At 35.1% G+C, this 10939-nt stretch overlaps 1 protein-coding gene across 3 annotated transcripts in view; it reads right to left on the bottom strand.

The window, feature by feature from the left end:
* The window catches only part of SMAD2 (SMAD family member 2), a 42091-nt gene that overhangs the window by 23418 nt on the left and 7734 nt on the right, over window positions 1-10939 (bottom strand). For 2 of the 3 annotated variants that reach the window (XM_005865728.2, XM_014539259.1), the window contains exons 2-5: window positions 6953-7042; window positions 5733-5926; window positions 4814-4948; window positions 1819-1893 (exon numbers count right to left, since the gene is read on the bottom strand). In XM_005865728.2, coding sequence (XP_005865790.1) covers window positions 1819-1893; window positions 4814-4948; window positions 5733-5926; window positions 6953-7042 — 494 coding nt within the window. Of the gene's footprint in view, window positions 1-1818; window positions 1894-4541; window positions 4561-4813; window positions 4949-5732; window positions 5927-6952; window positions 7043-10939 lie in introns of those variants that run through there. The other variant, XM_014539260.1, reaches the window with a different exon arrangement.

The following is a 10939-nucleotide window of genomic DNA, read 5'->3' as shown; positions in this document are numbered from 1 at the left end:
TGGGGGGGGGTGGTTGGGGCGCCGCACCCTGTCACACACAGAGCCGCAGGGCGATCAGGGGGTTTGGGCGCTGCCCCCTGTCACGCTGATCTGGTGCCAAGAGGCCTCGCGGCTCCGCTGATCCCGGTGCTGGGAGGCCTATTACCCTTTTACTATATAGGATAGAGGCCTGGTGCACGGGTGGGGGCTGGCTGGTTTGCCCTGAAGGGTGTCCTGGATCAGGGTGGGGGTCCCCATTGGGGTGCCTGGCCAGTCTGGGTGAGGGGCTGAGGGCTGTTTTCAGGCTCTGCGGGTGACTGAAGCTCCCAACCGCTCCTTTTCTTTCTTTTTTTTTTATTCTGGGCCAGCTTTAGCTCTGGCTCTAGCTCTGAGGCTTCCGCTGCTGGTTCTATAATCGAAACAATGTATAACTTTAGCTCTGAGATCCCGGCCGGCTGAAAGTGTTACAAAGTTTCAAACTGCCAGCTCAGAGGCCGGCAGCGCAGGCGCAGGCGGGGAACGTTGGCTTCCTCCTTCAATGAAGGAAGCAAGCCTCATGTTCGCTTTAAGCTGCCTGGCTGCCAGCCGCCATCTTGGCTGTCAGTTAATTTACATATCTCCCTGATTAGCCAATGGGAAGGGTAGCGGTCGTACGCCAATTACCATGTTTCTCTTTTATTAGTGTAGATATAGATTCCAGTAGGTGTGAAGTTGTATGCCACTGGCTTTCATTTGTTGATAGCTATCATGGCATTCACTTTTAAATGTAGAGTAGCAGTTGACCATCATGGGGCAAACAGGTACATGGTTGATTCAGGAATACAATTCTTCGATATACAGGTGGGTTAGAAAGATACGTTTGGAAAGCCAAATATCATTTGCAGAAAGACATTTGCATTTCCAATAATCATTAGATTATCTATCTTTCTTGGTTATCTACTACTCTGAACACCTGTAAGTATGATTAGAGTAGAAGCTTCCTTACCTGGAAGTCTAAATAATGGAAGGATTTAAACAACAGAATTATTGTAAAAGCCTGCCCACCCCAACTTCCCCCTACCGCCAATGTTAATTCATTTAAGAATAACTTAGATAATCATACTGCAGAATGCTTTACTATAAACTGTAGAAATTTGTCAGGTTGTAATTTTAAGGTGTCCAATCCTTAAGATACTGACAGGTTGAAATGGATCAAAACAGACAATTACAATGACATCTATTTCACTAGCAACCTATTAGTTCTGGTGGATTATACATTATTACATAACAGCTGTTTTAAAGCTTTGAGGTGTATAATATTTATTATATATTAAAACGTATTCTCCATTGTGTTTGGAATCGATAGCTAAATTAATTAGAAAGTAGTTTCATTAGGTGAGGTACAAGATACTTTTGTAAACAGTCTACTATAATTCAGAACTCACTCTTATGTTAAAAGAGCACTGAAAGATGAGTCACATCCCTTACTTCCAATTTCCTCTGAAAATCTGTTATTGGGCTAATTATGAGCTTTCATCACAGATATATTTAATCACAGGATAACTAAAACTTTCAACAGAATCACAGAATATTTACAAAGAGAAATAACTGAGTGTTCTCAAATTTTTACTCTAACAAGAAAAAATTTTACCAATTATTCTGCTGAGCAGCATATGTTAATTTTTCAAGGACAACAGGGCCCTTTGATGGCTCAAATATAATTAATTCAAGATAAAAGTTTTTTTTGATGTGTCCCAACTTCTCTAAATTTAAGAGTTATGAATAACTCATGTGAGTTTCAAATGAGGCAAAAATGGTTATCTAATTGCTAAGGTATTTTGAAAGATTTTTTTTTTTTACCTGTATCCATACTTTGGTTCAACTGTTGATCACTTGTTTCTCCATCTTCACTGATATATCCAGGAGGTGGTGTTTCTACAGAAATTTAGAACAAATCAAGTACAGTTACAATTTAATCTCACCTTTTCTCCCAGCTACCAAAGATAACTCAACGAAATGCTCTGATTAACAAACATAAATGTTATATAACATTATTATAAAAAGCAGTATTGGATACTAAGAACTTAGAATTCAGGCTCTGGTCCAAACCTTGTAGGCAAAACCTTAAAGCCTACTTGAAATACAATTGAGCTTTTTGGGCATATTTTCTTAACTATTATTTACATATCTGGCTCATTCTCCTATGTATATTTTCTGGGGCAAGAGCCAAAAATATAACTTCAAAGATACCTCAGTTCTGGATCAGTATATTTCAAAGACATTAGTACCTACAATGTGTTTTGCTTTTTTTAAAAAACTAATGGCCACCATGGATGAGTATTTAGATGACTAAAGGAATCCACCCCTTGCCCCTCAGCCTCACCACACACACACACACACACACACACACACACAATTTCAGATTATAGAATAATACAAGCTTACATCTTCCACTAAGTTTTATAGGGCAAAATATGGTAATATACTTCAGGACTGGTCTTGAATTCTACCAAAAAGTGTATTTTTCCAAAGATTTCTAAGCAGTAATTCTTGAATATTAAAGCAGAAAATTAAATTCAAATACAGATTACTGCACAAAACGAAGGCAAAATACTCCCTGAAAATAAATAAGATTCCAGTGTGCCATTTCCAATATGTTTATTCAGGAGGCATATGAATACCTGAATAAGCTTCATATAAAATAAAAACATTTATACAATTTTAACAATTACAATTTCGAATGAAAAATAAGTTTAAATGATTATCAACAGTTTAATATATACATTGCTGGAAGTTTTAAGCAATTCAAATAATGCAGACACATACTTTAAAAGAATTCTGTAATTACATAAGGAGGAGAGAGAAGAGGGTTAATGGTTTCCTTCATTAATCTTTTTTTTTTTAAAAAAAAATTTGTATTGATTTCAGAGAGGGAGAGGGAGAGATAGAAACATCAATGATGAGAGAGAATCACTGATTGGCTGCCTCCTGCACACCCCCTCCTGGGGATCGAGCTCACAACCTGGTATGTGCCCTTGACCGGAATCGAACCTGGAACCCTTCAGTCCACAGGCCGACACTCTATCCACTAAGCTAAACTGCCTAGGGCTCTTCATTAACCTTTTCAATCTCCCTCCAATAAGCTAACTATACATTTTAACTCCTTAACATCAAACTCTTAAGTGTCAATACCCCAAAATTTTTAATACTGAAATTCTAAGAATACCTTCATATGTTCAAACAACGAAGAATATGAAAGAGTAATATATAACCATTATGCACTATTTCAAAGGTTAAAGGTGATAAAATTAAACAGAGCTAAGCTTTGCTAGTCTAATTGCCTATGTCTCAAATTTTAAGTAGAAATACTTTTAAATACTTTATCCTAGTTTATTTTTCACCATTTTTATCTGTAAAATAATAATAAAGTCATTAGCATTTTGGAGAAAATATTAAATTTTCTTTAGAAATGGAATAAAAAGCGAAACCTTAGGTTTTACTATCAGTTAGAGCTGGGTAAACCCCACTGTCCAAAAAAACACAAATAGGTACATTTCATTTTTGATTTCCTTCTTTGTAAAATACCCAAATCTAAACAAATAAAGAAAACACAAGTCCAAACATCTCCACAAATGAAAGCCACTAAGCATTTTGATTAACATCCTTCCAAATAATTATTGGGTACATGGTCTTGTAAGAGTGTATGCTTACTGGTACCTCAGTTTCCTAATATTGCTAAGTCCCACTTCAAAGACTTAAAATGGCTCTCCCTCTCCTCATGCCACACACACAACTCTAGTTTCAGCAAATTCTCTCTAGGAAATGTCCTGTTTTAGTCCTATTTTCCCCATCATCCTAGCCCTCATACTGCATTCCACTCATCACTACTTCCTAACTTAAAAAGTTTATTTCCTAGTAACCCAAAGAGCAGTCTTAAATTCCTATTTTGTAATAAAATAGTAATTAAAGAAATGCACATTTAAACAATCAGAAGATACTTTCTAACTTTAAAATTAACTATTTGGAAAAATCCTTATGTTTTAAAAATTGTCTTCAATGAACAGGCATTATCTTCATGATGAAACACATTAAAGAAATGTTTTATGTGCTTGAAAATCTAAGTTCCTTACATATTTTCAGTTGTATAAAAAAATAAGAGTGGGATAGAGGAATATTGCAAAAAGAAAAAAATTAACACCAAAAAATCCAATGTATAGCTTAATCTTCATCCTAGTATACCTTTAGTTTCTGCTAAAAAGGGGAGGGGCAGAAAAGTAAGAAAACATTAGTAGTTCTCCTAAAAAATTGTGAAAATTTAAGGGTAGGCAGCTACCGTATCATGGAATATGTTGTTAGATCCCATAATACAATAATTAAGGCAGAAGTTACTGAGGCCCAGATTAAAAAGAACTAAAATACTTCATCTCCCACAGAAATGTTACATCTCTCTTAAACATTATCTATGAAAGTAATTATTTGGTCAATTTTTAATTACATTTGTTTCAGGAATAGTTTTTTCCTGTATCATTTATTTTGCTTACATTCTGTATCTCTCTTAGCTTCAACAACTAAGATAAACTTACTAAGATCTTTTCTTTTCTGCTTCTCAGAGTACTTTGATTAAAGCCACTGCAAAAGAAAATGAAATATAAAGTAAAACTTTTCTCCAGACAAAAATGTTTAATGTACTAGGTTTATACATTTCACAAAAAATAATCACCCAATAGATCATATTTTTCTATTTAAAATCCAAAAGAATTTTTTAAAAAGTCAAACCACAGCTTACTAATACTTGAAAGTTTATGAATAAAATTTGTATCTATCCCAATTTTAGGAGATTCAGAAAGCAAAATACCTGGAATGTAATTACTCTGTGGCTCAATTCCCGCTGGGAAATTAGTGTTTTCTGGAATGGAGTGGGTATAATCATCCAGAGGCGGTAGTTCTGTTAGGATCTCAGTGTGCCGTGGTACTAACACAGGAGGCAAAACTAAAAAGTAAAAACAATCCAAGTTAATGGCAAGGAGCAAGGGGTAGGGAACAGGACCTTTATTAAAAGTTTTCACACACAAAAAAAGAAAGCAGCCTGCTTAATTTTTAAAATTTAGGGTCCACCTATTTGGTATTATACAAGTTATTAAATTGACAAATCTGATTATGATTTTAACTTACCATATAGTTCACAATAATTTCCAAGACCCAATTTATCTTGTACTTTTCGGTACTAGGTGATCCTGGTAATATTATATTACCATGAAAAGTTCAAAAATCCCCATTAGAAAGGTTGCAAAAAGATTTATAAAATCAAATTTTCTAAAAATACAGCTATAGTCTTAAAACGTTTCAAGTTCACAGCTAAGTAAAGGTAAGTCTTTCTATGAGTTTTACTAAATTGCTTAGATAGGAATAACGTCATTGAAATTCCTTAAAAAAAAAAACCACAAAAAAACCCCAGAGAGCAAAATGAAAACAGTTAATGCAGCAGACAGGTAAACAGATTCATCAGCTTATTTCTAAGCAGACTGGAATTTCCTATACTTCAATGTGAACTAATATGCTATTCCAAGAAACCATCTTTTCCACTAAGTTATATTTTCGATAAAATATTTTTTTTAACTGTAAAGTATTTTTAATGACCACCAAATAATATACTGAATTTAAGGTAATTTATTAGAATCTTACACCAAAATTTTCCTGGGTCAACTAGAGATAATGAACACCTAATATACTTAAGTTCAAGCATTTAATTTTTTTTAAAAATCTACTTTTCCTACCTGGTGTTTCAACTCTCTGGTAGTGGTAAGGGTTTACACATACTTCATCCTTTTTAAGATTAAAAGCATATTCGCAGTTTTCAATTGCTTTGAGTTCATGATGACTATGAAGATCAGGCCAGCGCCATAATCGGCAATATATAACGTGTGGCAGTCCTTTCCGATGAGATACCTGAAGACGACCATCAAGAGACCTATTGGGAAGCAAGGGGAAAAGAAAGGTGGGAGCTTTAAAAAAACAGAAATAGTCAAATGGACTAAATTAGTACAATAAAAGCATAAAGAAAAAAATGACAGACATTCAGTTAGTTTTAGTGAATACAAGGAAGAAAAATGTACTGAATAATATACTGAATTTAATGTATTTTATGGATCTGATATAAAAGAAAGCAGCAACTCTAGCAGATGTTTCTTAAAACATGTTACACAAATGACTTCAGTGTCAGTGAGTGGATAACCATTTGGGAAAACTAGATTTTTAAGTGTATTATATAGTTACACTTGAAAAACTTAGTCAACTTTTATCTTTAATAAATCAAACTGTTATTTAGGGATTCTTTTAGGGGCATTAATTCTGTAGGTGACTGAATTATCAAAAAAGGAACTACTGTGAAGAATGGTAAATACCAACAATGATATAAAACTTACTCAAACTAATGTAACTCATTACCCAATTGTGATTGTATTGAGTACGGGGAGGTATTATTTCTATAGCTCACACATAAATGCAGATGGTGATGAGTATGATGAGATGAAATGGACAAATACCAATATGTTTAAAAAGAGAATGAGGTGATTAAAAAAAGATAACATAAAAAAACAAGTTAGCCTTGTGTTGTGTTCAGTAATCAACTATGTATTTATTAGTATACAGATGAGATTAGTATACAAGAAATGTAGCAAACCTGGTATTGTATCTATTTAAAAATTAGGCCAACAACAGATCTCAAACTGAAATGAGAATATAGTTATCAGAGTTTCTATTCTTTAGGGGATTCAATAATTTAAAGATTCAAAATTAGAATTTCATTGATCAAAACTTCAGCTGAAACATTTAATAATACTTTTAATATCGGCAAGCAGGTATTTTAAATGCTATGCCTTATTTTACATTAAGGTAACATCCTAGGCAAAATTATATTAAGCAACCCCACTATAGGTCTTCCAAATACCCCCCGCCCACAAGATTGCTAGGATTTGACAGAGGGCAGAATATTCACCTGGTTTGTTCAGAGAAGCTGTAAAGGCCTGTTGTATCCCACTGATCTATCGTATTTGGTGTACTCAGTCCCCAAATTTCAGAGCAAGTGCTGTGCATAAATTGAAAAACAAAAAATTGATGTGAACATGGAAGCATGGTTATTCAAAATACCATGATGTAAAACATGAAAAATGTACAGAATACTTCCTTCACTGAGAAAATATACATTGCTTCATGTTTTCACAGGCATTTAGTACTGATTTCTATATTTTCTATATGAAGGAAGCCAATAAAATGGAACATGTGACTCCAGATAAGTTATGATTATGTTTTTAAAATGTGAACACCAATGCTCTCTAGCTTAATGAAATCGTACCTATAATGTCCTTTTCAATTTCCTCTACTCACAACAAAAGATCTAATACCTATGTCATTAGCCTTACTAACAGTGCTTCATTTTATAATCCAGTTTTTAAAAAAACTTATCTAAACACAAATGTCAACTCATATTTTAAATACAGGAAAAATTCCAATTAAAACAGACATATATCTACAGTTAAGATTTTCAAGTTATTTGAAATACTTATATATTCAGTTTTACAGAAATTATTGGTCTTTTATCACAACAAAGGACAAGGAAGTAGATTTTGAAATCATTCTCATGTAGCATACCATCTTAAAAGTTTTAAGAAATTTCTATAAGGACTAAAGATATGTGAAAGCAACAAATTCTTAAAAGATAGTATGAATATGAAAAATTTGTTGTATCTAGTTTTTTGTTGTTGTTTTTTAATCAGTATACCCGAAAGCCACAGAGCAAAAAGAGCTCAACATTTTTCTCCCACATTCCTTTTCAGAACCTGGGCAGTCTAGAGATAATTTTCCCTGTTTCCCCTGTTACTATTGCATTTCACAGTAACTTCTCATCCGGGGAGAAGGGAAGAAGAGGAGCTTAAAAGCTGTCTAGAATGAACTCTTGACCACCAAAGTGTCTCAGGTCCTAAGTTTTACTTTAAAAAATTAGAGTCAAAAAAGGTAATTAAATTCCAGATGGACACACTACTAATGAACACTTCAAAGGCAATAGTGAAAAGTGCTGTCTTCCTGTGGCTGGGCAGCACACATCCATCACGTGGGTGCTGGGCCTCTTGCATAACCACTGAGATGCAGAAACATCTCATGCCATGCTTTGGGGCTACAGTAACTGTAATTCTAGACAGTTTAAGAAAATGTATTTTTGGACACTCTCCAGCACCTTGAGATATTTAAAAGATTCTCTGGGTTCTTAGGCTGCAGACATCTATCTTTCATTTCCCAAGCTGCAAGTCAGAAAAAGCCCAAAACCTGGAAGATAATTTAGAACTTTTCTTCCCCCGACCCCTAAATGTATACTGACTAAAAAACCATAAAATAAATGGTTCTTTTATTTAAGATAGTTGTCAAATAGCTATTGGAACAATATAGCACCATGTAGTTTAAATTACAATAAAAGCAACTAAAGTCTAGAGCAGCCGTGGGCAAACTACAGCCAGCGGGCCGGATTTGAAATGAATAAAACAAAAAAAAAAAAATTTTTTTTACCCTTTTATTTAATGATGTTTACTTTGAATTTATATTAGTTCACACAAACACTCCATCCATGCTTTTGTTCCGGCCCTCCGGTCCAGTTTAAGAACCCATTGTGGCCCTCGAGTCAAAAAGTTTGCCCACCCCTGGTCTAGAGTCTTATGAATCTAAATTTAAACCTCAGAAGGAACAGGATACAACTTACTCTTCTTTCTTGGACAATAATTCAAGAAAGGTAATTAACAAAAGATCAGACCAAGGGGCTATTCTGCTCTTATGAAGACCAGGCTGAACATTTCACTCCAATAACTCTGGCACTGACACAAGAACCAGAATCTAAAAGGGCATGAAGAACTAAAGTTGTGCTTTATTCAAGTTTTGTTAAAAACATGCAATCAGTTTAGAGGCAAACAGACCTAAATCCCAACTTTAACTTGATACTTTCCAATTGCCATCATAGGGTATTAAGCCTCAATTCGATCCACTTTTATATCTCTCTCACAAAATTGGGAAGTTTATTTGAAAATAAATTTACTTCTAGTTAGTAAAATTTTTGCTTGGTTATATAGGAAAAAATATTTTTTAAATGAATTAATTTATAATAAAATATACAAAGCACCTAGGAATAATGTAACTATAAATGTGTCAAAACTACAAAAGTAACATTTTAATTATCAAAGAACACAAAAGTAAACTGAACAAAGAAAAATACATCTTCCTACAAAGACAACACCATAGTGACATCAATTGTGCCCAATTTATATATTCAATGCAATCTAAATTAAATGTTAATAAGTTTTTAACCCAGACAAAATTATTCCAAAAATAACATACCAAAATAAACAAGAATGATCAGGAAAACTCTGACAAAGAAGAGTAGAGGCTGGCCCTACCAAATTCTGAAACGCATTAAATCCCCAATAATGAAAGCATTATGCAATTAGCAAAAGAATACACAAGTAAAACAGAAAAGAAGTTCTGCCTTTGAGTATAGCCTTTATTAGGCAAAAAACTTCCTTTGGATAAAAAAGACAGCCTCTGAACGTAATAAAATCAACTATTTGAAAATATAATAAAATCAACTACCTGAAAATAGTTGATACCAAAAACAAATAAAAATGGAAATCAACCTTTGTAAGAGAGAAAACGTATTGGATGAGAACTGCGTTTGTGGCTTTGTACAACCAGTGGCACCCACGGTCTAAGCTAGGCAGGGTAATTAGACCTTAAGCAGAAAACTGCGTTTTACTGATCAGCAGAATCAGACAAGGGAATTGGAAGGGGGCTGGAAAAAGAACAGGAAAATCCTGTAAGGAAGGAGCAACAGGGGGAAAAACATCAATATATGTGTGAACTCTGCCCAAATCCTTGTTGACGCCTAAATTACACATGCAGGAGAGAAGGTGGGAGACCACTGAGAACCAGCACTTGGAAGTCCGAAAGAACTCAGCTGAGATTTAAACTGTTACTTACATCAGAGGCAAACAATCTGGACAGTGAGGCCACCCAAAACTATCAACACTCTTCAGAGGAAGATAACAGAATTTAGAGTCTCTACAATGTTCTGTCCCCCAAATCCACTTTAAAACCACAAATTACTAAACATGTGAAGAAATAGGAAAATGTTACCACTTAGTCAAAAGAGAAAAGAGCCAGCAGAAACAGACCCCCACCATGAACTATCGGACAAGGTTTTACAGTAACTATTATGAATATGTTCAAGGACTTAATGAAGAGATGGGAATCTCAGCTTAGTAATAGGATCTATAAAATGAATCAAATGGGAATTCCAGAACTGAAAATTACAAAATCAGAAATAAAGAATTACCCTGACTGTTGGAAGAAAGAAGAGACAGTGACTTTAAAGAAAGATGGATCAATATAAATTATCTAACTAGGAAAAAACAAATTAAAAAGACTGTATAAAAAAATAAACAGTCTCAGTAACTTGCAGTCCCAGAAAGAGGGGAAGCAAGAACAGACCAGAAAAAAATATTTAAAATAATAATAGCTGTAACAGTTTACAAGTATGTCCATGTTAGAGTCTCATGCAAAGTCCTGCAGTTATCATCCTATATAATAAAAGGCTAATATGCAAATTGACCGAACAGGGGAACGGCTGGTCACTATGACGTGCACTGACCACCAGGGGGCAGACACACAAAACAGGAGCTTCCCCCTGGTGGTCAGTGCGCTCCCACAGGGGGAGCACTGCTCAGCCAGAAGCCCTGAGCCAGGCTCACGGCTGGTGAGCGCAGTGGCAGTGGCGGGAGCTTCTCCTGCCTCTGCGGCAGTGCTAAGGATGTCCAACTGTCAGCTTAGGCCCACTCCCTGTGGGAGCTAAATTGGGTCTAAGCGGTCAGTCAGACATCCCCAAGGGGTCCCAGACTGTGAGAGGGTGCAGGCCGGGCTGAGGGAACCCCCTGAGTGCACGAATTTC

This window comes from Myotis brandtii, unplaced genomic scaffold (assembly GCF_000412655.1).
Source record: "Myotis brandtii unplaced genomic scaffold, ASM41265v1 scaffold212, whole genome shotgun sequence".
Classification (NCBI taxonomy): Eukaryota; Metazoa; Chordata; class Mammalia; order Chiroptera; family Vespertilionidae; genus Myotis; species Myotis brandtii.
Note: the sequence above shows the minus strand (reverse complement) of the source record. Positions and strands in the feature narration are given on the sequence as shown.